The 27,190-nt window shown below is 44.6% G+C and overlaps 2 protein-coding genes across 5 annotated transcripts in view; both read left to right on the forward strand.

The window, feature by feature from the left end:
• The first annotated feature begins 93 nt into the window (after positions 1–93).
• On the forward strand, positions 94–7,811 carry ENTR1 (endosome associated trafficking regulator 1). The gene is made up of 8 exons (XM_063432868.1): positions 94–313; positions 2,585–2,694; positions 3,358–3,753; positions 4,645–4,718; positions 5,260–5,371; positions 6,532–6,594; positions 7,379–7,518; positions 7,658–7,811. The coding sequence occupies exons 1-8, from the start codon at positions 256–258 to the stop codon at positions 7,752–7,754; spliced, it is 1,050 nt and encodes a 349-aa protein (XP_063288938.1). The 5' UTR covers positions 94–255; the 3' UTR covers positions 7,755–7,811.
• Positions 7,812–18,235: 10,424 nt separating this feature from the next.
• Positions 18,236–27,190, forward strand: part of SNAPC4 (small nuclear RNA activating complex polypeptide 4) — a 37,873-nt gene continuing 28,918 nt past the window's right edge. For 3 of the 4 annotated variants that reach the window (XM_063432872.1, XM_063432875.1, XM_063432873.1), the window contains exons 1-4: positions 18,236–18,289; positions 23,650–23,787; positions 25,921–25,964; positions 26,680–26,811. In XM_063432872.1, coding sequence (XP_063288942.1) covers positions 18,256–18,289; positions 23,650–23,787; positions 25,921–25,964; positions 26,680–26,811 — 348 coding nt within the window. In that variant the 5' untranslated portion in view covers positions 18,236–18,255. Of the gene's footprint in view, positions 18,290–22,077; positions 22,099–23,649; positions 23,788–25,920; positions 25,965–26,679; positions 26,812–27,190 lie in introns of those variants that run through there. The other variant, XM_063432874.1, reaches the window with a different exon arrangement.

A 27,190-nucleotide genomic window follows, 5' to 3' on the forward strand; every position in this document is an offset into this window, starting at 1 on the left:
ACTATTGCTGCCTTCCTGCCCCCTCCTGCTGCCCCCTGACTACTGCTGCTGCCTTCCTGCCCCCTGCTACTCCCTGACTACTTCTGCCCTGCTGCCCCCTGACTACTGCTGCTGCCTTCCTGCACCCTCCTGCAGCCTTCCTGTCCCTGCTGCCTTCCTGCCCCCTGCTGTTGCTGCCTTCCTGCCCCTCTTGCCCCCATACCCCTGCCCTGGTGCTGTTTTCCTTGTCCCCTATTGAGCTGCCAGGGCAGAGGGATGTCAGGACACCCCAAGCACCCACAGGCAAAAGGCAAGAGTCTCATCATTGAGGATGGTGAGTAGCACTAAGGTGATTGACTTATAGATGGAATTCATTTTTTGCTAATTTAGACTTGGTGAGCCCTGTGAGTGCTAACCAGATAAATGGTAAATTGTGCTGATCTGAAAACCAGTATTATAGAAGTTAAAGGGTTACACCAAGCGCAATGACTACGTCAGTGATTTGAAGTGGTCATGGTGCCCAGCATGCAAAGTGTTTTGCTATAAAACGCTGCACAGACTGAGTTTAACTTCTTTGCTACCACCTTTTATTATTTTTGTCAATCAGAATTAACTGACCATTTTTAAAATATAACAGAACAGAAATCAATATAAGAGTAATGGAAAAAAGGTAGGTAGGGATTGAGTACTTAGGGTGTTTGGAGTGTCCCTTTAATAAGAGGTGGCTTCATCTAGGGGTACAGCCTTGAACCCAAAATCAGCTTAGCTAGCGTTAAGAAGTGCAATACAATTATCAATAACATTAAGATATACTCTTGAAACAGAAATATCTATCAAATCACCTTTACATCTTCCTACTGATACAGTCTGCAAAGTATTTAGAACTGATGAGTGATGTATGGTGGTGGTGCCCAACACAGTAATCATGGCACTGCGGTGGTTTACATTTGCAGTATCTCCATTGGCACAGAATTGGTGAAATCTCTAAATACTGGACTGTTGATATGTCTTGTGTTGGGAAACGCTGACAAAGCCCGTTGGAGCCTGGGGGATAAAACAGCGGGGCTGTAAATTTTATTGGGATTCATTAACTCTTAATTTGCCAAACATAACACAAAGACATCTGTTGCAGAGCTGCATTCACTAAGGATAATAATCCGTTCAAATAGTTTTACCAGGGAGGGTAGAATTAGATTTCTCTAAGTTTCAGTTATGCCCTGGGGTATAGATGTTCTGTTATAACTCACTGCTGCTTCATCTGTCAACTTCAGAATAATGAAAGCCTGTTTAAACGCCGCTGCCGACTGCAAGCTTGCAACCCTGAGATGTGAACAGATATTACAGATAGACGAACATGCGGCCCCCCAGATGTTGCTGAACTACAACTCCCATGATTCCCTGGCTATCTGTTTCATTGAAAGAATCATGGGAGTTGTAGTTCAGCAACATCTGGGGGGCCGCATGTTCAACATCCCTGAGAGCGTTAGAGGTGTGTGTGTGTGTGTATATATATAATGAACAGCTCAACTGTAAGACAGTGAAAACCATTTGCATAGAGTATATTTTGAGTCCATGCAAATTATAGTCACTTCACTTCCAATTCCTTTAACTCTTTCAACACATTTCGCTCACAAAAAGTGCTTTGGGGCAACACTGTAAAAGGTATAGCTGGTTTTAGATTGGGTAGTAAATGCCTGAACACATACCAGTTCAAACATATGGGGTGAATTCTATGCTGCTTGTGATATGTACAGGGGTATCTTGACAATAGCAAGCTTTAAGATAACTCTTAACTTAGTTCGTTACATAGTTACATAGCTAAAAAGAGACTTGCGTCCATCAAGTTCAGCCTTCCTCACATTTGTTTTTTGCTGTTGATCCAAAAGAAGGCAAAAAACCTAGTCTGAAGCACTTCCAATTTTGCAACAAACTAGGAAAAAATTCCTTCTTGACCCCAAAATAGCAGTCAGATGTCTCCTTGGATCAAGCAGCTATTACCCCACTAATGGTGTAATGTTTCCTGTGCTGCTTAAAGGAACACTATAGTCACCTAAATTACTTTAGCTAAATAAAGCAGTTTTAGTGTATAGATGATTCCCCTGCAATTTCACTGCTCAATTCACTGTCAATTAGGAGTTAAATCACTTTGTTTCTGTTTATGCAGCCCTAGCCACACCTCCCCTGGCTATGATTGACAGAGCCTGCATGAAAAAAACTGGTTTCACTTTCAAACAGATGTAATTTACCCTAAATAATTGTATCTCAATCTCTAAATTGAACTTTAATCACATACAGGAGGCTCTTGCAGGGTCTAGCAAGCTATTAACATAGCAGGGGATAAGAAAATCTTAATTAAACAGAACTTGCAATAAAGAAAGCCTAAATAGGGCTCTCTTTACAGGAAGTGTTTATGGAAGGCTGTGCAAGTCACATGCAGGGAGGTGTGACTAGGGTTCATAAACAAAGGGATTTAACTCCTAAATGGCAGAGGATTGAGCAGTGAGGCTGCAGGGGCATGTTCTATACACCAAAACTGCTTCATTAAGCTAAAGTTGTTCAGGTGACTATAGTGTCCCTTTAATAAAATGTTCTCTCTCTCTTTTAGATTGTAAGGGTAATACGGATGAAGCCAACCCCTTCTCCTTCAAGCAGTTTGTAAAAAGCAAGAGTGGCTCAGGGCTGAACTCCACGGAATGCGATGGCCGATATACTAAGGTAGGATCTCAGCGGCATAATGGGCGAGAGCGTTAGTCCCATGAAAACAATACTCTGTGTGTGTGTGTCAGTAAAGCATGATATTTATTAACAACTGTACCTATAACACGACGCAAACTTAATTTTAGTCAGTTAAATATTTTTATAACCTTGTAATTTTGTTAAGATTTGAGAATTATGCAGTTAAACTATAAAATATATAGAAGAACTACTTGTATGAACTATGCTGAAATGTCAGTTTATCCCAGGGCTTCAACCCTTAGGGGTGTCTGTGCCCCCCTAAAATGACCCTGCTTGCTCACTTCAGGTTAAACACATTCAGATACCATTGTCCATTTTATACTTCCAGGACCTCTCTGTCCACTTCAGATGCCTGTACCCCTCTGCCTATTTGGTCGATCATTCCTCTCCTCACTATAGGCATACCTGTCCAATTTATACACCTCTCTGTACATTTGCTACTGCAAACTCCTCGGGGGAGAAGGGGGAGACAGTGGCATTTTTGTTTATTCCAGTATAAAGACAGGAGTATGATGGATTTTTACACATGTAATCGTATGGATGCATCTTCTGGTCCCACCTTATTTTCCATGTTATGTTTATATTTATACCGTTGCTTGGTGCACTTTGACATATCCACTGAAAGGCTGTCTTTGTTCGCAGATATATCACTCGCAAGACACCAGAAAAAATGTCACGGTGATTCCTACATCTCGTGACGGTCTGAGTGTGGAATACGAGGAGACATTTTTTAAAAACCCCACATTGTATGAAAATCTAGGAGAAGAGAATGATGATGATGACGAGGAGGAGGAAGAATGGAGTGGTAGTTACCATCCCCTGGCTATTGAACGTACTCATAATGCCAAGACTAACTCTTCACCCCATTGTGCATATGACGAGTCTTATGACTATAGCGCCAGTGACCTCTCGGGCGGAGAACCGTTTAAAAACTGGGATTTTCCTGGATCTTCTTCAACTGGATACCACACCAAGGCAGAGCCTAACAATTCGGCTGATGACCTACGCTTGCACACTTTGCAAATAAAGTATGAGGAGGTAAGTGCGTCCAGGTTCTATGTAAGGTTGTCTCAAAAATATAAACTGTGTAATGTATTCTAAGTAACAAATATCCAAAGGTTATATGAACTGCAGACACGTCATATCTGTGACCTCCCCCCATGGGATTGGCAGATGAGTTGCATTAACAGGAAAACTCTAAGCAGCAAAACAACTTTAGCTTAATGAAAATGTTTATAGAGCTTTAGTCGCACCTTCCCTGCATGTGACCCACACAGTCTCCCTACAACTGAGAACTAATTTTTAAAACTTATTTTATTGCGCATTAAGTTCAATTTAGAATTTCAGAAGACCTGCTCTTGTAACAGCAGAAGACTCCTGTGTATGATTAAAGTTCAGGAGATAAAACGTCTAAAAATAAAACACACTGTGCTGCGAGATTTATTGAAAAATGAAACCAATTTTTGTTCATGTTGGCCGTGTCTGCATCTCAGCCACGGGACGTATGACTAGGGCTACATAAACAAAAACAAGTCATTTAACTCTTAAATGGCAGAGAATTGAGCAGTGACACTGCAGAGCTAAACACCAAAACAAAGTGGTTTACCTCCTAAATGGGAAAGAATTTAGCTATAAGACTGATCTATAGGCCAAAACTGCTTCATTAAGTTCTTTTGGTGCCTATAGTATTCCTTTAAAGAGGATCTGTCACTGGAGATGGTTTTCTAAACAAAAAATTTTTTTTTAATAGAAAAACCTATTTGTTGCTTTGCAAAATCAACGAATTTCCTACCTATATTTATCACACCGGGTTCGTGAAATTCATGTGAGATTCTTGGGAACACCAAATACATTCTTTTAATGAATCGAGTGAATGAAACATCTGTTCTTCAAGTCTACAAAAAATATACTATATATTTTTACTTTCAGGTACAAGAAGAAAATTGTCTCCTCAAAAAACAACTCTGTGACCTTCGGGAAATCAACAAAACTCAGGTGGACCAGTAAGTGGGTTTAATTTGAGTTTCTGATATTTTTTCCATAGCTAACCTGCTTATTGGGAGCAGCCTGTGATCATTAATGACTGGTTAGATGGCCTTAGAACTGGGAAACACAGATTTAAAGAATTTCTATAATTGTAAAGGACTGTAGAATATATTTGCGCTAAATGCTAATGAACTGCCGTAACGTATTTTTAAGTTACGCGCAAAACAGCACGTGGCCAATCCAAGTAGAAAGCCCATGGTCAAAGAGTATGGAACAATGAGACCGTGAAGGCACATTGGTGAGATTCACACATATGTCATTTATTTTCTAATTTACGCAGGATGTGTCTTTCTCCGTTCCGGTTTATTATCGTTATTGCTCCAACCCTTTGTATAGTCTTTGCAAGTTCTTATTGTTCAAACGTGGCATCTTTTTGCCTCTGCAGTTTAAATTGTCATGGTAACCAGGGCAAGAAAGTCTGAAATTTTTCTACGTTTAGTTTCACCTGCGCTCCCATGTTGTATAGGTTAAACATGGTTCACCTCTATGCCTTTCCAGACTGCAGCATATGGAAAGAAGGTTAGAAGAACGGATGTTGGAAGAGCAGAAAGAAGCTCAAGATTTGGAGTCCATGGTCCAACAGGTGGAACAGAACCTTCAGATGATGACTGTGAGTGAATCTTCTCTGTATTCCACCACCCGACACACAGTTGTATCTCACTGTAAACGCCCATATAACATTTTCCAGATTCCACAGCAGTTGGGAGCAAGGACTAATAGTCCTATTTGCCATTAAGGTCCTTCAAAGTCCCTGTGTATGTTTTGCCCATCACCGAGCTAGTGGCATGGTCAGATGAATGACCACCTTTCATTTTCTAATGTTGCATGGACAATGAAGACAGTTCGCCTGGATATTTTTGTACTCGTATTTAGAAGTTAAGAAAATATAATCAGATCTAGATGGCTACAGGTGCAGTCCATCAGATTTTTGTAGAACGGTTTCCTGTACAAACCTTTTGGCTGGATAATGCAAAAGGAAAATTTGCAAATTAATGTAGCAGAGGGAAGGGATGTCTTAGGAATGCTGGTGTGATCCTGTGTTTTTGTTAATATCACTTGAAAGCAATTCAGCAAAATGCAGAGGGACTGCTCTTAGAGCTTCTTTGCACCATAACCACTAAAATAGGTTGTAGAAGTCATGGTGTTTTGCTTGACTCCTTAAAACCGAACTGTTGCTACTGAGATTTTTGCCCGACACAATAGCAATTTCAGATGGCTATGGACTGTGTTTTTAGTATTATAAAAGTCTCAGTAGTTTGGTTTGGTGGTTTCTTCCTTCCCCCATAACAAGCCTTGTTAAAGTTATGGTGGAATGAGCATGGCTCATAAGGCATTTCTGTGCAGATGCCCAGATTCACATGACTGCCTAGAGCATCTTGGGTTGATGATCATGCTCTGACCATGGAAGTGCCGCAGAGGTATGTATGCATTTTACTTACCTCTGCAGCACTAACCATCTTACTAAACATTAAAGTGAGGGAACAAGAACTGACATTTAGCTGTAAAGCGTTAAAGCAACTGCTCTCCCTGTCTATAGCACCTTAACAATATGAACGATATACTCCGTACTCAGATGTGCTGAATGCGACACTGAAAACACAGAATGGTTGAACTTGGCCTTTTAGGAAGAAAAAGAATCCAATATCACGTTCATTGTAACGACGGCAGAAATAAAAATACATAACCTTTAAACTTTGTTCTTTTATTTTCTATGTAAAGATGCAGATTTTTTTCTTTCTGTACTTTGACAAATGATCTCGTCTGTTCTAGAAAAGGGCAGCAAAGGCCGAGGGTAATGTGACCCGATTAAAGCAGGAAGTGACCCTTTTACAGGTAAGTAGAAAGCGCACTAACAGCGGATTATCTGTGTTTATCAGCATTGAAGCCTTCCCACAGTTTGCATTCACTATCTTTATGGAGACAGCAATAGCCAATGGCCAGGGGGAAACTAAAATAATATGTATCTGTCCTCCTTCAATGCAATCTGTGCCAGGACTGAAATGGATTGTGACGTCTGTTCTAACTCTTTAAAAAACATTTAAAGAAAATTGAGCATCACATTGAAGAAAACGTTACCTAAAGCTATAGATAATTTATTTAATGGTGTAAATTTCTGATAAGTATCAGCTTGACTTTTAGACGTGCACCAATGAAGATCTACCAGGCATTGTCTGTTTGAATAGATCTAGACAGGGTTTGACATTTCAGATATGACTAAATCAACCAAAGTATTATGGGGCATGTAGTCCACAGCATCTGGAATGACCGGGATTACCAAACAATTGACTAGAATATAACCCTTGGTCAATCTCATCGTCGTGGTTTAATTCACTAAACAAAGAATTGACAATGGATCTGCAAATTATAGACCACAAAAGCTGAACTAGGGAAGTTGGCTGAATTGGAATATCTTATCTCCAATTCCCTATTTTGTCCTTATCTGTGCGGTTCACCATAATTTGTATTTTTAATGAATAACTCAAGTCTTTTGATCAGTCGTGGTCCTTGCCATGAAGATAGGTTAAATGTTGGACTGTCTATACAGGAACCGGTACATTATATAGTCTGTCTGCAGCTTTAAATCTGTCTTGTTAGTAATTGTAGAGTTTTCCTGCAGGTTCAGCTGGGCACCTACAAGGCTGACAATGAGGCACTGCGCAGAGGAGAAACGGCTGGGATGAACGCTGTGAAACAGAACGCAAGTCTGGCCTTGGAGAACCTTCACAGAGCCGTCAGCGGAGCTCAGTCTTCCATAAAGTAAGCCGAGACGTTTCGTGTTTAGCTTGTAGAAAGGGCCAGTAAATCCTTTTATATCGGGGGACTGTCCTTGCGTTTGGTCTGTCTGTTTGTTTTCTCTTACACGTAGAGCTTACGTATTGCAATATTCTCCCACCAGGCAGTTGATGTCGGGAGCTGAATCTCTGAATCTTGTAGCTGAACTACTTCGCTCCATAGACAAGATTGCAGAAGTTCATGAGGATGATGTGCCGTGATGTCTCTCTGTTATCAGACTTTGCAAGTTGTAAAACCTCTTGTTCACGTGTCACTAGCTGACCCAGATACACCATGAGTTTTTTTTTGTTTTTGTTTTTTTTTTACTTGGAATATTTTTTATAACAAAGTGCCAAGTGCTGGTATTTTCCAACAATTTAGTTTAAAAAAAAAAAAATCAATTTAAAACATCATGTAAAAAATCCTATATCTTCACTAAACTGCTACGTTAACATTAACAAAAGATATAAGATCCGCTTTTTAGATTTTCTTTTTTCATTGTGCTCTAAGACCCCTGTTACTGGATACTAGGAACATAAAAACATTTGGAACATGCACATGGCCACGTCTTGCTGATTGTGCATGTTCTATCTTTTGAGATCTGTGCAGTCTATCTTTCTAATACCTGGGGCAGAATTCAAGAATAGGATGAGACTGATGCATTAAATGCCAACCAGTATAATGAGCACTATAGGTTAAATGTAGGCACAACACCAAACCCAATTTTATTGTTAAACGTGGAGCAATCACTATAGCAACAAGTTTGAATGATTCTGCCAATTGCTACAGATTATGCAGAGCCCAAAAATTGCTGCAGTTTTGCCATCATCATTATGGGCCGTGTGCGGTTTTATAGTGTAAGGATTAAAGTTGTTTTGGGTAACAAGCTGGGGGGATCTCCTGGTAATTAACCTGTTCATTCAGAAGGATGCATGTGGCATGGGCTCTTAGTGTCAGAACTGCCTGGACTGATTTACGTTTTTTTTTTTTGTTTTTTTGTGGCAATAACAGATTATATATCCTTCTTCAACCAAGTGTTTAAAAATATTTGTATGTAGAAGCACTTTAAATCAGATGTAATCTATAACTCTTTATAAGTATTTTAAATTAACTATATTTAATTATATAAATAACGGGCTGTTATTTTATACCTCTTACCAAAACCATAGTGAAACTCAGCAGTTATATTACTTTCCACTTCTTTAGGTATGATATCTTGAGATCCTTTTTGCTGCCAAATAGCACAGTTTGGGGGTTTATTCATTCAACCAGGAATTGCACTAAAGGGAGTTTAGGCTTAGATGGCTAATCTGAAATACAAAGTGAATCTGGAGATTTTTCTCAGCCTTGAATTTGTACATCCCTTTGTCAAATCTCTCCAGTGTATCGAATGAACCCCTCTCTTACATTTCTACCAAATGAATTGTGCTTAAAGAGGAATACACTGTTTTTTTTGTTTACACTGTGTACTAACTACATTTCATTTTTAATTTGAATGCAATTTACTTGTTTTAGGCTAATCCGTTTGCATCACTAATAATCCTCGCTGTAACTCTCTTTGCCCAGCACTTTATAAACCTTATTTATCTATTGCAGTATCTGCCAAATCTATTTAACCTTAATAAAATCAAAACTATCACATGATGTACTTAAAAATGTGAAATGTATACATGTTCCTAGTTTGTTGGAATATAATAAGCAATATTCCTATTGACGCCGGTGAGGAGTACTGTGACAATTCTTCAAGTGCCTCGGAAACAAGTGACCACTATAACAAGGCAATAATCGAAATCCTACTGTAAGTGTTTCTTGTATCAAGACCTGCCATAAACAGTATCCTTTCAAACATTTTCCTTTCTTTTCATGCACGGAACTATTTTATATATAGATTGTTAAATGTTACAGAATTGGTTTTCTTACACTGAATAAAGTCCGATTTGTTTCAGCTTTAATTTCCTGTTCTTTATTAGGAATCACCAGTTACTATTTGTTTGAATTAGACCAAATCTAAAGAATCTGGGTTTTATTTTTATATTCTGATCGTTGTTAGCTGAGAGTAATTCACATTTAAAGAAAATTTAAATTGCAGCTCTCATGTATGACATAACATGGTTGCCATCCATATTAGTATGTTCTATTTAGTCATTATACTATCAGATATACAGAGTACGTTTTGTTATAACGTTTTCTAGTTGTATTTCCCAGTAGTTCTGCATGGACAGGCACAAAGCTGGGAAACGCACCAATGCTACTTTGATTTGGGACCCCAAATATACTATATGTGTGTGTACACAGCTGCTGTCCGAGATTTGGGGAGTCTAGTCCGAACTTTAAAATCACACCACTCCCTGATACCTGCCTTCTATCCTCTTATGCCCATGTCAGCTGACATATACATCCACCCTACTTCACTTCAATCCCCAAATTTACCGGTCCTCATTCCTTTTATCATTCTCTGTCCCATCACCCATATTTTCTCTCTTCCCCACTGTCTTTTACATCCTAGATACTTACATAGTTACAAACTAGTCTAGGTTAAAACAAAGACTAAAGTCTCAAGTTCAGCTTTTAAAACCCATTATTTTATGCCTTTGAAGCAAAAGAAGGTAAAAATCCCAATTGTAGTCGTATCTAATTAAGCCAAAAAAAGGTGGGGGGGATCCTTTACTCCATAAGAGCAGTAGGCATTCTCCTTGAGCAACAAAATACGTACGGTATATTATATCCTTGAATATTCTGTTTATACAAAAAACATCCAAGCCTATTTTTAACAATCGATAGAATCTGATAATACAACCTCTTTAGGTAGAGAATTCCACTTCTTTATTATTCTTACTGAAAGGAGTCCTAAGCTTACATTGTCGTGTTTTTATTATTCTTCTTAAATTCATTCTAAAATATTATTTAACCATGAGCAATGTTATTTAAACTGTATTGCGCACAAGACATTTTACTTAAAAATGACCTGTGGGATTAAAACTGTTAAACTTTAAGCTGTTGTCCTAGCTAATGTTGGGTTGTAAGAGTTCTCCATCACTGATTGTTGCCATTCCGAGGGAGATCTGATAGAAACTAAGACCAAAGACAAAAATGTGTGCCAATTCTTTAAGCTGATTTAAAAGCTGCAATAAAATAAATAAAGAATGCCGAAACCAAGAATCACTTACTCTGCCCTCCCCTCTTGTTGATGAGCTACAATTCTCAGAATCTCTGAATGAAATAGATGTCCAGGGAATCATTGGGTTTATAATCCAACAACATGTGGGGGCCCAGAGTTTGAGTTGTGTGTGTGTGTGTGTGTGTGTGTGTGCGCTGTGTATGTAGGTGTACATACTGTACAAGTGCTTGGACTTCCCTTTGTGAGATCACTGGTTAGAGGGGAGGAGTCTCGAAGCTGCAGATGAAAGATACAAATCAAGAAAAGGATGAGAATGTAAAAAAGTGGATTTTTGGGACTGCTTTCCAGCACAATAATCTCTGTTTAATCTCTAAAGTTCTAGTGTCTGAAATGACCATTTTAAGTATGTAAATGTCTGTCTCCTATTTAAATTGCATTTTAATATTATAATTCTGTAACTGTCTCTCATTTTTTTTTTTTTTTAATGTAATAAAATTCTTTATAAAATATCAGTTGTGTGTGATTTTGTTTTGATGTCAAAATGTACCTTGTGTTAATGTGTGTGTGTATGTGTATGTGTGTGTGTGTGTGTATATATATATATATATACTATTTAAAAGCACGGGCTTTACTTCCTGAACAAAATTACTTTCCCTGCCCTTACTCCATTTAAAGGAAACACAGCCATTGTGTTTATATATATATATATATAATTTTTTTTTTTTTTTTTTTAAGGGAAGATAGTTTAAAGCAGGTTTGTCATGTTTTGGCAGAATAAAATGTTAAATATGATCACTTATCTGTTTTTAACTTCATCAAAAAGTCCAGTGAGGAGGGCTTCCGGTCTAGCTACGGACGAGGACAGTCGCATGGCCGCGGAGCTCCAAGCTTGTTAAACCGTGGCATACAGAACCCAACTGCGACCCAAACGCTCTCCAGAGTGCCCCACGACTTACCTGATCCACATGGGCAGAAAAACAAAAAAGCAAAAACCTGACAAGCCCCGTCTGGGCATGAACATTGGGGACATGTGGAAGCAGGCCCATGAGACAGCCGGAGCAACAATGGCGTCCCTGCATGGAGGATGCTCCGATTTTACGGACGGCACGTCCGATGAAGGAGAAGGGTGCTTCATGCCGATCAGAGCCCCACCGCCGCCAGACAGGCCGCAGGTGCCCGCACCAGCTCCCACACCGGTGACCATGGAGGCCATCAAAGAGCTCATGGCCGCCCATCACAGCAAAATCTCTGCAGAAGTGGCCACGATAAGAGATGACCTGAAAGGCCTCTCAGCACGGCTCGGAACTGTGGAATGCACCTCTAGCGGACATACACACCAGATAGAGGAGCTAAAAAAAAAAAAAGGAGCGGTCCACGACCTGAAACAACTAACCTCACTTCATGAACAGCAACTGGCCACACAAGAGGACAAGCGACGTCAAAATAATCTAAAGCTCAGGGGGGTCGCCGACTCTGTACCAGAGGCCGAACTTCCACATTATGCCAGACGGTTGCTGACCGCACTCTTGACCCCGAAAGTGGCCAAATCCATAATATTGGACAACATCTTCCGTATACCGCGGCCAGCTACGGCACCTCCGGCTGCCACAGGGGACATAATCCTTCGTTTTCAAAACATGAGGGACAAGAAGGCCGTCTTAGAAGCCACCAAAGGCCCAACAACCTACACTTTTGAGGGCATGACTCTGTCCTTTTATGCAGATCTTTCAAGTGGCACGCTGAACTGGAGAAGATCTCTCAAACAGCTCACGACCTTCGTGCTGCAACATAAAAACAGGTACCGATGGGGCCCAGGCCGCGCCCTACATATAGAAGGCGCAAGCGGCCCTCTGGTGGTGCGGAACCCACAGGAGGCCACAAGGACACTGGAGTGCTTGAGACTACCACAGCGTTCAATGGACGTCACAACTCCACCGGCTGGCACTACAAGCAGCCTAGAGAAGAACGCGGCAGGAGCACTGAACTTTGTGCCACGACAACCGCCGCAACCTGAAATAGGACAAAACCTACCAGGACGCTCTCCCGCATTCCTCTTTTACTGGGCAACAGCCTAGCCCGCTTCCCAACGGCTAAGAATATTCATACGCAGCGAGAGTAATCAAAACTGTCTGTTAACACTGTCTCTCGTGCACTTTTCCTACTTTGTTCCCTTATCTGTTGTATTGTTTTATCTGTTTATTGATGCCGACTCGTTTAAAATGTCTCAACACGACAGTATAGGCGCCCACAATTACAACGGGTACCTAGACAACCAGATCAGGCAAATGTTGAATAACTACTTAGCTTAATTGCCTGACCAGCTGCCTTAAGAGAGGAAACCCACTCAGACGACAATTCAAAGCCTGTAACAACCCTGATCTACATGGCATATAACACTCCCATACACAACTTCTAAACATTATTATACAGTGGTACCCGCAATAACTTCCCAGCTTACGCTGAACACACCGCCAGTAACCACTTAATAACGCCCCAGCCTGCACTTATAGTGCTCTTAGCCTATACACACACACGAAAGGTGCCCTCCTGATATGGCTGGCGAGTACTACATATGAAACCCTACTAACCACAACTCATACCAAAAAGGTTCATTTCCACCCAGTATGGTAAAGCAATAATTCTCAAGTTATAGTGTTTATAATGTTTGTTGTCTATCTTAACTGAAACATATGCAAAGTCGTAGCTATACCAAAGTTTACTTTCTATTTCACTACAAATGGGCAAAGTCTTGGCCACGACAGAGCTTATCCTTTTTAACCAAAAATATGCAAAGTCTTAGTAATGTCAAAGTTTGTTACCACTGTTACCTAAAACTGTGTAGTCTTAGCCATGACAAAGCCTATCCATGTTGACTTACATTGTGCAACACCTTTCAAAACCAAGAAACGTGCTATCAGTGCCTTAAGCGCACACCTATAATTTTATGGGCTGGTCGCCAGGATAACTGCAACACGCTACTGCTAGCACGTACCCAGCCTGTTCCCTTCATGACATAACCTTACCATAACTTATAACTAACGAGTACCCAGCCGGTTACTCACATGACACAAACATGATGTACTTTTCTGATAACAGGCACCCAGTCTGTTTACTACATGACACAAGCTGACCACACACTATTGCTAACACATCCCTAACCTGACTACTGCAAGATATCATCTTGTAATGCACCAGTGCTAACACATACTGAGCCTGGTAAACACAAGACACTAGCACAGGGGTAGGCAACCTACGGCACTAGTGCCATGCACGGCACTCGAGGTGTCTTTCCACGGCACTCAAGGCTGCTAGAGCCAAACAGGGTCTGGCCTATCAGGAGTCTCAGTGAAACTTCAGATATCTGCTAATACAAAGAGGTAGTGAAGGACAATCCTCAATTTATGCATTGCAGCACTTAGAGGTAGTGATCTCAGATCACTTCCTCCCAGCACTTGTGAATGGGAATCCACACTGTAGTAGAGCAGCCCACAACTGATGTTGCAGCTCCTGTCCTTGACCTGTACCTGCCCAGGCTGGTCCCCAGTGGAACCCAGGGAAGCCACCCACACTGCTAGATATACACAGACCTGCAGAATAAGCCTCCCCTCATACAAATAATACGAACAGCCCACACACAAACATACACACAATCCCCTCAAACTCAACACCACTACCAATCTACATACATGCACACAATCCCACATGCAGCCTCTCACGTGCAAAACCCCAAACAGCCTCCATACACTACCTAACACACAATGTGACATATCCACCCACACACAATTCCACAAGCAGCCCTCATACACAGCCCACATTCATATGTATCATACATGATACCATAAACTACTAATGAACATATACAATATAATAGCTCATATACGCACAAATACAACGATACAAAGCAATTACAGTATAAATAACAAGCAGAATACGGCAGCACACACACCTCAATTTAAAAAAATAGGATCGGCATGGCCGTTTGAAGGAATTTGGGGGCCCCAAGCAAAATGGACCCCCCGCGCGCAAAGCCTACAGGAACCACAGCATAGCCATACAGTTTAAGTTCACCCACACTTTATATCAATAAAAAAAGTTTACAGTCCAAATACTGCTGTTGCATATAATGTGCATAAAATTCCATGTGTTCTCCTCATCTCCCCTTCTCCTCACCCCCCTCCCTGTGTTCTCCTCACCCCCCCCCCCGTGTTCTCCTCATCTCCCCTTCTCCTCACCCTCCCTCCGTGTGTTCTCCTCATCTCCCCTTCTCCTCACCCCCCTCCCTGTGTTCTCCTCACCCCCCCCGTGTTCTCCTCATCTCCCCTTCTCCTCACCCTCCCTCCGTGTGTTCTCCTCATCTCCCCTTCTCCTCACCCCCCTCCCTGTGTTCTCCTCATCTCCCCTTCTCCTCACCCCCTCCCTGTGTTCTCTTCATCTCCCCTTCTCCTCACCCCCCCCGTGTTCTCCTCTTCTCCCCTTCTCCTCACCCCCTCCCTGTGTTCTCCTCATCTCCCCTTCTCCTCACCCCCCTGTGTTCTCCTCATCTCCCCTTCTCCTCACCCCCCCTGTGTTCTCCTCATCTCCCCTTCTCCACCCCCTCCCTGTGTTCTCCTTATCTCCCCTTCTCCTCACCCCCTCCCTGTGTTCTCCTCAACTCCCCTTCTCCTCACCCCCTCCCTGTGTTCTCCTCATCTCCCCTTCTCCTCACCCCCTCCCTGTGTTCTCCTCATCTCCCCTTCTCCTCACCCCCTCCCTGTGTTCTCCTAATCTCCCCTTCTCCTCACCCCCCTCCCTGTGTTCTCTTAATCTCCCCTTCTCCTCACCATCCCCCTCCCTGTGTTCTCCTAATCTCCCCTTCTCCTCACCTCCCCCTCCCTGTGTTCTCCTAATCTCCCCTTCTCCTCACCTCCCCCTCCTTGTGTTCTCCTCATCTCCTCACCCCCCCGTGTTCTTCTTGCTCCTCCCCCCTCCGTGTTATTCTTACTCCTTCTCCCCTCCCTATGTTGTTCTTTCTGCCCCAATGTTCTTCTTACTCCTCCCCTTCCCTATGTTCTTCTTACTACCCCCCTATGTTCTTCTTACTACTCTCCCCCTCCCCATGTTCTTCTTACTCCCCTCCCTATGTCCTTCTTACTCCCCTCCCACCCTCCCTGTGTCCTTCTTATTCCCCTCCCCCTGTGTCCTTCTTATTCCCCTCCCCCTGTGTCCTTCTTACTCCCCTCCCCGTGTCCTTTTTACTCCCCTCCCCCGTGTCCTTCTTACTCCCCCGCCTATGTTCTTTTTACTCCCCCCCTCCCTCCCTCCCTATGTTCTTCTCACCTCCCCTTCCCTGTAGCGTGGCCGAGCTCAGGGTGCACTTCCTGTCAGTCCGGCCGGGAACAGGAAACTTAATCTCCTGTACCGCGTGGTACCCAGCCGGACTGACAGGAGGAAGAGGAGCTCGGCCACGCTACAGGGAAGGGGAGATGACGAGAGAGGCAGTGCTGCAGCCGCCTGAAGCTCTCTATAGAGCGCTCAGGCAGCTGCAGCCTTATAGAAATGGCCGGCCCTGCTTGGGGGCCCAGGCCAGCTCGGGGCCCCAAGCAATTGCTTGGTTAGCTTGCCTGGTAGCGACGGGCCTGAGGATCGGCACGCTATGGGACATCACAATCCTATATCGGCACAGTGCTGCTAAAAGGTTGCCTACCCCTGCACTAGCATGTACTTCGCTACGGCCTCTCATTTAGATTAAAATACTTAATCGAACGCAACAGTCATATTAAGCCTGTTTTAAGCAAATATAATAATAATGTGCAATTACTCCTGCCACAGTCTAACCTGTATGCTTCTATGTACGCTGTTGTGGCGTGTTGACTATGTTATGTAATCACCTGCACAACAAAAATAAAGAATTCAAAAAAAAAAAAAAAAGTCCAGTGAGCCTGTGATACTTTGACTTTGTGACCTTTTCATGAGGCAAGCTAAGGCCCAGTGTGAACATTGGTTAGCTTTCAGTGCCTTCGTACTTGCCATAGGACGGTGTCAGGGCATTCCTGGCACCATAACCACTTCAGTGAACTGTAGTGGTTATGGTGTTTGGTGTGTTCCTTACACGTGGGAGATAGTGCATTCCATGAACAGGACTAGGCTTAATATCAACATGTAATGTGAGTTTCGGATAAAACAGCTTTGGTAGGCAATGCGACTGGGCTCATTCAAAAAAGGACGAATGGCAAAAGTTAGACCAGGAAACCTTGGTCTAACCCTGACCTCTGTAGAGAGATTTTCACTGTATGATTTTGTTTGTTTTTATATTCTTACGTGAATAAATAGTTTTATTACCTAGTCAAGGTATCCTTCTTATTTTCCATCGATTGGAGGAGGATGGCCACGGGAAACATCTGACGATATGCCTATATATCATTACAAATTCGTAAGTGCAATCTATTGAAGTGCAGGTCTCAGTGTTTAGACCATCTACACTTATTTGTGGTTTATTTCTCTCTTACATGTCCAAAAATCCATGCTGAGGATCCTATACCGTCTCCCCATTATTGAGATACGCCTGCTATCAATTTATGTCTGTGAGTGCAACCTTAAATATTTGGGATTTTATGTGTATTGGCTATACTACTCTATGAGTTTTTTATATTTTTTTCAGCCCTGTAGATCCATTCTATTTATATTATATGATTATTAGTATTATTATTTTATATTATTATTATCATTATTATTATATTATAGTATTGTTATTATATTATAATATAATTAATATATTATTATTATTTTATTATTATTATTATTGAATAGTTTGAACCCCACTTCTCCCCGTGACACTGTATTATATTATATTGTTATATTATTATGTATTTTGATCCCCCGCCTCTCCCAGTAACACTGTATTATATGATTATTAGTATTATTATATATTATTATTATTATCATTATTATTATATTATAGTATTGTTATTATATTATAATATAATTAATATATTATTATTATTATTATTATTATCGAATAGTTTGAATCGCGCCTCTCCCCGTGACACTGTATTATATTATTATTATGTTATTATTTTATTATTATTATTATTATTATTATATTATTGTTATTTTATTATTATTATATAATTATTATATTATTATTATGATTATTATTGAATAGTTTGAATCCCGCCTCTCCCCGTGACACTGTATTATATTATTATATATTTTGATCCCCCGCCTCTCCCAGTAACACTGTATTATTATTATTATTATTATTATTATTATTATTGAATAGTTTGAATCCTGCCTCTCCCAGTGACACTGTATTATATGATTATTAGTATTATTATATTATTATTATTATTATTTTATATTATTATTATATTATTGTTATTTCATTATTATTATTTTATATTATTATTATTATATTATTGTTATTTTATTATAATATAATTCATATATTATTATTTTATAGTATTAATATTATTATTATCATTATTAATTATTGTTATTATTATTATTATATTGTTATTATTATTATTATTGAATAGTTTGAATCCCTCCTCTCCCAGTGGAGGCTCCCGGGGTCGCACTGCGCATGCTCTCTCCATCCTCCCTCAGCCGACGCCGTAATGTAGCGCATGCGCGGTGCGGCCGGAGCCGGGAGTCTGAAAGGTAAACGCTGGGGGTGTAATCCGGGGCACGACCATGCCCCCACCCCACCCCACCCCGAACTAACACAGCGGGACAGGGAGTGTGGGGGGTAATGGACAGGGGGCATGGAGTGTGTGGGGGGTAATGGACAGGGGGCAGGGAGTGTGTGGGGGGACAGGGGGCATGGAGTGTGTGGGGGGTAATGGACAGGGGGCATGGAGTGTGTGGGGGGACAGGGGGCATGGAGTGTGTGGGGGGTAATGGACAGGGGGCAGGGAGTGTGTGGGGGGACAGGGGGCATGGAGTGTGTGGGGGGTAATGGACAGGGGGCAGGGAGTGTGTGGGGGGACAGGGGGCATGGAGTGTGTGGGGGGTAATGGACAGGGGGCATGGAGTGTGTGGGGGGACAGGGGGCATGGAGTGTGTGGGGGGTAATGGACAGGGGGCATGGAGTGTGTGGGGGGACAGGGGGCATGGAGTGTGTGGGGGGACAGGGGGCATGGAGTGTGTGGGGGGACAGGGGGCATGGAGTGTGTGGGGGGTAATGGACAGGGGGCAGGGAGTGTGTGGGGGGACAGGGGGCATGGAGTGTGTGGGGGGTAATGGACAGGGGGCAGGGAGTGTGTGGGGGGACAGGGGGCATGGAGTGTGTGGGGGGGTAATGGACAGGGGGCAGGGAGTGTGTGGGGGGTAAGGGACAGGGGGCATGGAGTGTGTGGGGGGTAATGGACAGGGGGCAGGGAGTGTGTGGGGGGACAGGGGGCAGGGAGTGTGTGGGGGGACAGGGGGCATGGAGTGTGTGGGGGGTAATGGACAGGGGGCATGGAGTGTGTGGGGGGTAATGGACAGGGGGCAGGGAGTGTGTGGGGGGTAATGGACAGGGGGCAGGGAGTGTGTGGGGGGTAGTGGACAGGGGGCATGGAGTGTGGGGGGACAGGGGGCATGGAGTGTGGGGGGGACAGGGGGCATGGAGTGTGTGGGGGGTAATGGACAGGGGGCATGGAGTGTGTGGGGGGTAATGGACAGGGGGCATGGAGTGTGTGGGGGTAAGGGACAGGGGGCATGGAGTGTGTGGGGGACAGGGGGCATGGAGTGTGTGGGGGGACAGGGGGCATGGAGTGTGTGGGGGACAGGGGGCATGGAGTGTGTGGGGGTAAGGGACAGGGGGCATGGAGTGTGTGGGGGTAAGGGACAGGGGGCATGGAGTGTGTGGGGGACAGGGGGCATGGAGTGTGTGGGGGGACAGGGGGCATGGAGTGTGTGGGGGACAGGGGGCATGGAGTGTGTGGGGGTAAGGGACAGGGGGCATGGAGTGTGTGGGGGTAAGGGACAGGGGGCATGGAGTGTGTGGGGGGACGGGGCATGGAGTGTGTGGGGGGACAGGGGGCATGGAGTGTGTGGGGGACAGGGGGCATGGAGTGTGTGTGTGGGGGGACAGGGGGCATGGAGTGTGTGGGGGGACGGGGCATGGAGTGTGTGGGGGGACAGGGGGCATGGAGTGTGGGGGTAAGGGACAGGGGGCATGGAGTGTGGGGGTAAGGGACAGGGGGCATGGAGTGTGTGGGGGACAGGGGGCATGGAGTGTGTGAGGGACAGGAGGCATGGAGTGTGTGGGGGTAAGGGACAGGGGGCATGGAGTGTGTGGGGGGACAGGGGGCATGGAGTGTGTGGGGGACAGGGGGCATGGAGTGTGTGGGGGGACAGGGGGCATGGAGTGTGTGGGGGGTAATGGACAGGGGGCATGGAGTGTGTGGGGGACAGGGGGCATGGAGTGTGTGGGGGGACAGGGGGCATGGAGTGTGTGGGGGGACAGGGGGCATGGAGTGTGTGGGGGGACAGGGGGCATGGAGTGTGTGGGGGGACAGGGGGCATGGAGTGTGTGGGGGGACGGGGCATGGAGTGTGTGGGGGGACAGGGGGCATGGAGTGTGTGGGGGACAGGGGGCATGGAGTGTGTGGGGGGTAATGGACAGGGGGCATGGACTGTGGGGGGGACAGGGGGCATGGAGTGTGTGGGGGTAATGGACGGGGGCATGTAGTGTGTGGGGGTAATGGACGGGGGCATGGAGTGTGTGGGGGTAATGGACAGGGGTCATGGAGTGTGGGGGGTAATGGACGGGGCATGGAGTGTGTGGGGGTAATGGACAGGGGGCATGGAGTGTGGGGGGACAGGGGGCATGGAGTGTGTGGGGGGACGGGGCATGGAGTGTGTGGGGGACAGGGGGCATGGAGTGTGTGGGGGGTAATGGACAGGGGGCATGGAGTGTGGGGGGGACAGGGGGCATGGAGTGTGGGGGGGGTAATGGACGGGGGCATGGAGTGTGTGGGGGTAATGGACAGGGGGCATGGAGTGTGGGGGGGGTAAGGGACAGGGGGCATGGAGTGTGTGGGGGACAGGGGGCATGGAGTGTGTGGGGGGTAATGGACAGGGGGCATGGAGTGTGGGGGGGACAGGGGGCATGGAGTGTGTGGGGGGTAATGGACGGGGGCATGGGGTGTGTGGGGGTAATGGATAGGGGGCATGGAGTGTGGGGGGGTAATGGACAGGGGAAGGGAGAGTGTGGGGGGGTAATGGACAGGGGGCATGGAGTGTGGGGGGTTAAAGTGCAGGGGACAAGGAGTGTGTGGGGTTAAAGTGCAGGGGACAAGGAGTGTGTGGGGTTAAAGTGCAGGGGACAAGGAGTGTGTGGGGTTAAAGTGCAGGGGACAAGGAGTGTGTGGGGTTAAAGTGCAGGGGACAAGGAGTGTGTGGGGTTAAAGTGCAGGGGACAAGGAGTGTGTGGGGTTAAAGTGCAGGGGACAAGGAGTGTGTGGGGTTAAAGTGCAGGGGACAAGGAGTGTGTGGGGTTAAAGTGCAGGGGACAAGGAGTGTGTGGGGTTAAAGGGCAGGGGGCATGGAGTGTGTGGGGTTAAAGGGCAGGGGGCATGGAGTGTGTGGGAGTAATGGACAGGGGGCAGGGAGAGTGAGGGAGTAATGGACAGGGGGCAGGGAGAGTGTGGGAGTAATGGACAGGGGGCAGGGAGAGTGTGGGGGTAATGGACAGGGGGCAGGGAGAGTGTGGGGGTAATGGACAGGGGGCAGGGAGAGTGTGGGGGTAATGGACAGGGGATATGGAGTGTGTGGGGGTAATGGACAAGGGACAGGGGGCATGGAGTGTGTGGGGGTAATGGACAGGGGGCATGGAGTGTGTGGGGTTAATGGACAGGGGGCATGGAGTGTGTGGGGGTTAAAGTGCAGGGGACAAGGAGTGTGTGGGATTAAAGGGCAGGGGGCATGGAGTGTATGAGGGTTAAAGGGCAGGGGGCATGAAGTGTAAGAGTGTGGGATGCCTAAGGGTTAATCCACAGTTGTCATTGAACATCTGATGTTTAAATGGGACATAACATGGAATGACGAGGTGGTCTAACAGTTGTTAATTGAGCAAGTTTGGCCTAAATCTTGCAAGTCACTTGTCAAAACACAACAACATTCTGTTTGGTGAATGAAACCTCTTTATTCAGTGTTTGAAATGCTGTTTAATCTCCATGCCATGGTTTGACTTGTAAACGTGTCATCCTTCTGCCAGTGAATCTCATTTCATAGTTTGTGATCCCAGAAGCTGCATTAAATGCCTTCTGTGATTAACCAAGAATATATCTTGCATGATACATCAAGCTTTGCTGGATATATTGCACTAAAACTACTGTGCTGGAAAAGTTTGCTGTGCTATGTATAGCATTCATGTGCTGCAGGATGGGATTCTTCACTGTCCAAATTAGTTAATTGATTTCCCTTCTACAGCATATGAATGCTTTATTCTCCAGGACAGCCTTTCCCATCATTATGAAGATGTTGGTCCTAAAACATGGGGGTTCTTTTGACACTCAAGTACTCTGTCCAGTGTTCAAGTAGGCAACTTCATTTAGGGATAGCTGGGTGCCAACAAGCTTGTGGTGAAACCACGCACAGTAAAACTCACCACAAACAAACAAAGCTCATGGAAAAATTACTGTTGCGCATCACCTGCATGTCTCAAGTTGGAATTGGAAAGCCCCTGTTCGGCATAGAAACTTAAGAAATCAAGTTTCCACAACTAGCCCAGCGTTCTATGCTTGTCATGCAAAGTTGCCAATGGTTAATGCTGAAATGTGGGTTGAAGAAAAAACTGTCTGTTGCTTTAATTTGCACCTCTGGCAGGGAACTCTGGGAAAGTTGTGGAAACTATCATTTTTCCAGTTTCTGGGTCCAAGGGCAGCATTCCAAAGTCCGACTTGAGATTTGCAGGTGATGCACGTTGGTAATTTTTCTATTTAAGAATAGAACTTATTCGAGGATCTTGTACTTTGTTAACTTTATAAAATGACTTGCTACAAATGAGATTACTAAAAAGAAGAAAAAAAGAAATATATACCGTGTATCAATGGCACTCAGGTGTTGCTTTCTAAGGAACTGTATGGCGGGGAAAGCCCTACGCTACATTTCTTTAGACGTCCTAAAAGTTCCTTTTCACTGCAAGCTTGAAGAGTCGATGGCACATTAACCAAAGGGTAAACTCCTACTTGCCCGAAATCAGCTGCCAACGGCTGGTGGAAGGTTTTAGCCCTAATTAATATATCTATCAGAAATCTTAATGATTTTATAATCAGACATCTAACCCTTACCATAATGGACTAACACAGCAGTCTGACACGTGTCTCTCTAGTGTTCTGCATTCACAGGCATTTCGAAAAACCCGTATTGAACGTTAAATGCAACTGAGGAGGCAACAACGGTCTTGCAGATTTAGGGCCGAAAGAATTGAGTTGGGAAAAGGAGGATTATCACTGCTTATCACTGCTTCACAATTCCATTTATGTGCTTAAACCCCCAAATTTGTAGCCTCACATAATACTTTAACTTTCCCTCGATACAACATGTGAAACAGTAAAAACACATGGTGCATTGTGGGTAATGTATGCTAATGAATGCATGTGGCAAGCCACACCTTTCAGCCTGCAGTCTGTTCTGGATCAAGTTTCCTAGCTCTGATTATCTTTTTTTTTTTTTTTTGCATTATGCAAAGCAGTGTTCCTGTGTAAGCTGCTGGCTGTGTGGGCGATTAGTATTCTGCCAGCAAAGAGCCTCCAGATGCACACTAACACAATTTGCATATGATTACCCAGAATGCCTTGCTACTTCACAGGCTGTTAGAGCTCTGCAGATATTAATAGATAGTCTCAAGGAAAGCCTGGGCAGAATATTTGTATTTTTCACACAGTTTCATGCTCTTTAGGCAGAATCTGCCGATTGAATTCTCAAGCCAAACACTGCAGAATCCTGCTCCTTCTTGCTGGCATTGTGGCATTTGAAGTCACAGCATTTCTGTTAGTTTATATTTATTATTTTTACTTCCTTGTTCACAGACACAATGGCTGCCATAGATATTAATGCGGAGCGGGAGAAAATCCAGCGAGAGATTGAAGCTCTGGAGAAGAGCTTGGGCCCCGATGTTGCAACAATTGATGTTGTTGTATCGGATTCCAGTCTGGATTCTGAAGATGGTGAGTGAGGAAGCTTCTCGTTTGTTGTGGTGGTATTGGTTGGAGGGGCGCCATTAATTAAAGTATTTGTTTCTACAGACCATAGTACCCTGAGCGTGTTGCTCAGGTAGTGTGGGTTATAGGAGGTGTGGGGAGCTGCAGTGAACGTGCTGCTCAGGTAGTGTGTGTTATAGGAGGTGTGGGGAGCTGCAGTGAGTGTGCTGCTCAGGTAGTGTGAGTTATAGGAGGTGTGGGGAGCTGCAGTGAGTGTGCTGCTCAGGTAGTGTGTGTTATAGGAGGTGTGGGGAGCTGCAGTGAGTGTGCTGCTCAGTTAGTGTGTGTTATAGGAGGTGTGGGGAGCTGCAGTGAGTGTGCTGCTCAGGTAGTGTGAGTTATAGGAGGTGTGGGGAGCTGCAGTGAGTGTGCTGCTCAGGTAGTGTGTGTTATAGGAGGTGTGGGGAGCTGCAGTGAGCGTACTGCTCAGGTAGTGAGAGTTATAGGAGGTGTGGGGAGCTGCAGTGAGTGTGCTGCTCAGGTAGTGTGGGTTATAGGAGGTGTGGGGAACTGCAGTGAGCGTGCTGCTCAGACAGTGTGTGTTTATAGGAGGTGTGGGGAGCTGCAGTGAGCGTACTGCTCAGGTAGTGAGAGTTATAGGAGGTGTGGGGAGCTGCAGTGAGTGTGCTGCTCAGGTAGTGTGTGTTATAGGAGGTGTGGGGAGCTGCAGTGAGTGTGCTGCTCAGGTAGTGTGTGTTATAGGAGGTGTGGGGAGCTGCAGTGAGCGTACTGCTCAGGTAGTGTGAGTTATAGGAGGTGTGGGGAGCTGCAGTGAGTGTGCTGCTCAGGTAGTGTGGGTTATAGGAGGTGTGGGGAGCTGCAGTGAGCGTGCTGCTCAGATAGTGTGTGTTTATAGGAGGTGTGGGGAGCTGCAGTGAGTGTGCTGCTCAGATAGTGTGGGTTATAGGAGGTGTGGGGAGCTACAGTGAGTGTGCTGCTCAGATAGGAGGTGTGGGGAGCTGCAGTGAGTGTGCTGCTCAGATAGTGTGGGTTATAGGAGGTGTGGGGAGCTGCAGTGAGCGTGCTGCTCAGGTAGTGTGTGTTATAGGAGGTGTGGGGAGCTGCAGTGAGCGTGCTGCTCAGATATTGTGGGTTATAGGAGGTGTGGGAAGCTGCAGTGAGTGTGCTGCTCAGGTAGTGTGTGTTATAGGAGGTGTGTGGGGCTGCAGTGAGTGTGCTGCTCAGGTAGTGTGGGTTATAGGAGGTGTGAGGAGCTGCAGTGAGTGTGCTGCTCGGGTAGTGTGGGTTATAGGTGGTGTGGGGATCTGCAGTGAGTGTGCTGCTTAGGTAGTGTGGGTTATAGGAGGTGTGTGGGGCTGCAGTGAGTGTGCTGCTCAGGTAGTGTGGGTTATAGGAGGTGTGGGGAGCTGCAGTGAGCGTGCTGCTCAGATAGTGTGTGTTTATAGGAGGTGTGGGGAGCTGCAGTGAGTGTGCTGCTCAGATAGTGTGGGTTATAGGAGGTGTGGGGAGCTACAGTGAGTGTGCTGCTCAGATAGGAGGTGTGGGGAGCTGCAGTGAGTGTGCTGCTCAGATAGTGTGGGTTATAGGAGGTGTGGGGAGCTGCAGTGAGCGTGCTGCTCAGGTAGTGTGTGTTATAGGAGGTGTGGGGAGCTGCAGTGAGCGTGCTGCTCAGATATTGTGGGTTATAGGAGGTGTGGGAAGCTGCAGTGAGTGTGCTGCTCAGGTAGTGTGTGTTATAGGAGGTGTGTGGGGCTGCAGTGAGTGTGCTGCTCAGGTAGTGTGGGTTATAGGAGGTGTGAGGAGCTGCAGTGAGTGTGCTGCTCGGGTAGTGTGGGTTATAGGTGGTGTGGGGATCTGCAGTGAGTGTGCTGCTTAGGTAGTGTGGGTTATAGGAGGTGTGTGGGGCTGCAGTGAGTGTGCTGCTCGGGTAGTGTGGGTTATAGGAGGGAGATTTTCAGAGAAGTGGTTATGCAGAGGCAAGAATAAGTCTTATCTAAGAGCCTGTCTCGATCTTTCAGAATACCTCCATGATGAGTACTGTATTTCCAATGTTAAACAAAGCACATTATGCAGATAGTATCTCTGGTTTCACCGAATGTAAGCATACATTATTAATAGACTTTCATATTTTTCCCCCAGATGATTTTGATAATGAAGATAATTTAGATGGAGAACTTCTAAAGGTAAATCATTTTTGTTGCACGTGAGGCGTAGAATTGAAATCCAAACATTTATAGAAAGTGATTACAGATGTTTTGTAGCGTGTTACTCATCAGAAGGTCAAAACGAGTAGGTTTATTATTGCAATTTGTGTGAGTTATACCTTTTTAACAATATTTTTAACTTTTTTTTTTTTTACAACCACGTCTTAGTTTTGTCTCTGCTCAGGGTCGTCTTACTAAATGTTCTATACACGTCAGAATCTTCTGGATAATTCCAGCCCTGTCTGTCTGCAAATTAAGTCAGGTTCTGCTCTCAAATCATATTCCTTATTCTTTTCACATTGCAATCTGTGCAGTATTTCATCTGTATGTCTGTGTCCTTTCCTTGGAGTGATACGAGTACACACATAGAATATAAATACACTGTCTGTACACATTGAGGGTAAATCTAAATCAGCATTATAGAAACAGTCACCGTGGAAACCATTGGAATGTTCCTTTCTGATTTACCTTTGATGCAGACTCCCTGCTATTTAGTTATTCTTTTTATGTCACAAATTTTGGATTTGCTAAGCTGACCATTTACTTTCTTATTTAACTGTACTTTTTCCTTTTCGTCCAAATTGTGTTCACGTTTCCCTGGCACAGAGACATTGCAGAGCTGCCTGTCCTCTAATAGAATGTCATGGATATATTGGAGATGGTGTCAGACTAACCCTCGTTCCTTTAATTTCAGGGTGATGTTGAATGGGAAGAAGGCAGTGACAAGGCAGAAATGTGTTTACAGATGAACCTGGTGTATCAAGCAGTCATTGAAGAGAAAATTCAGGAGGTGGAACTTTTAATCGCCCAGAATAAGGAACAGCAGGTAGGAGGATTACACAGCTGGGATTATCAATAAACAGCTGTTCAGGTGCAATATTCTGTCCATGGAGCTATCACCGTGGAAACAACTGGAATATTACTGCTGATTTGTGCACAAAATTCCAGTGGGTGGGCAACTGATGGGCTGTAGCAAGCTTGTTTTTTGGGGGTTTGTTGTTTTATTTATTTTGTTTGTATTGTTGGTCGTTTGGTCATAGAAGAAGAGTATTTGAGGATAATTTGAGGACCTTCAAAAGTAACACATTGTTCTGAAACGCGATGGCGATCTTACATGCTCCCTTTATCTGGAATTTCCTCGTTCTGACTTCTCTTGGAGAGGAAAGGGCAGTCCAGCTCCAAAAATGACCTTATTCACCTGAAAC

This window comes from Pelobates fuscus, chromosome 9 (assembly GCF_036172605.1).
Source record: "Pelobates fuscus isolate aPelFus1 chromosome 9, aPelFus1.pri, whole genome shotgun sequence".
In the NCBI taxonomy this organism is placed as follows: Eukaryota; Metazoa; Chordata; class Amphibia; order Anura; family Pelobatidae; genus Pelobates; species Pelobates fuscus.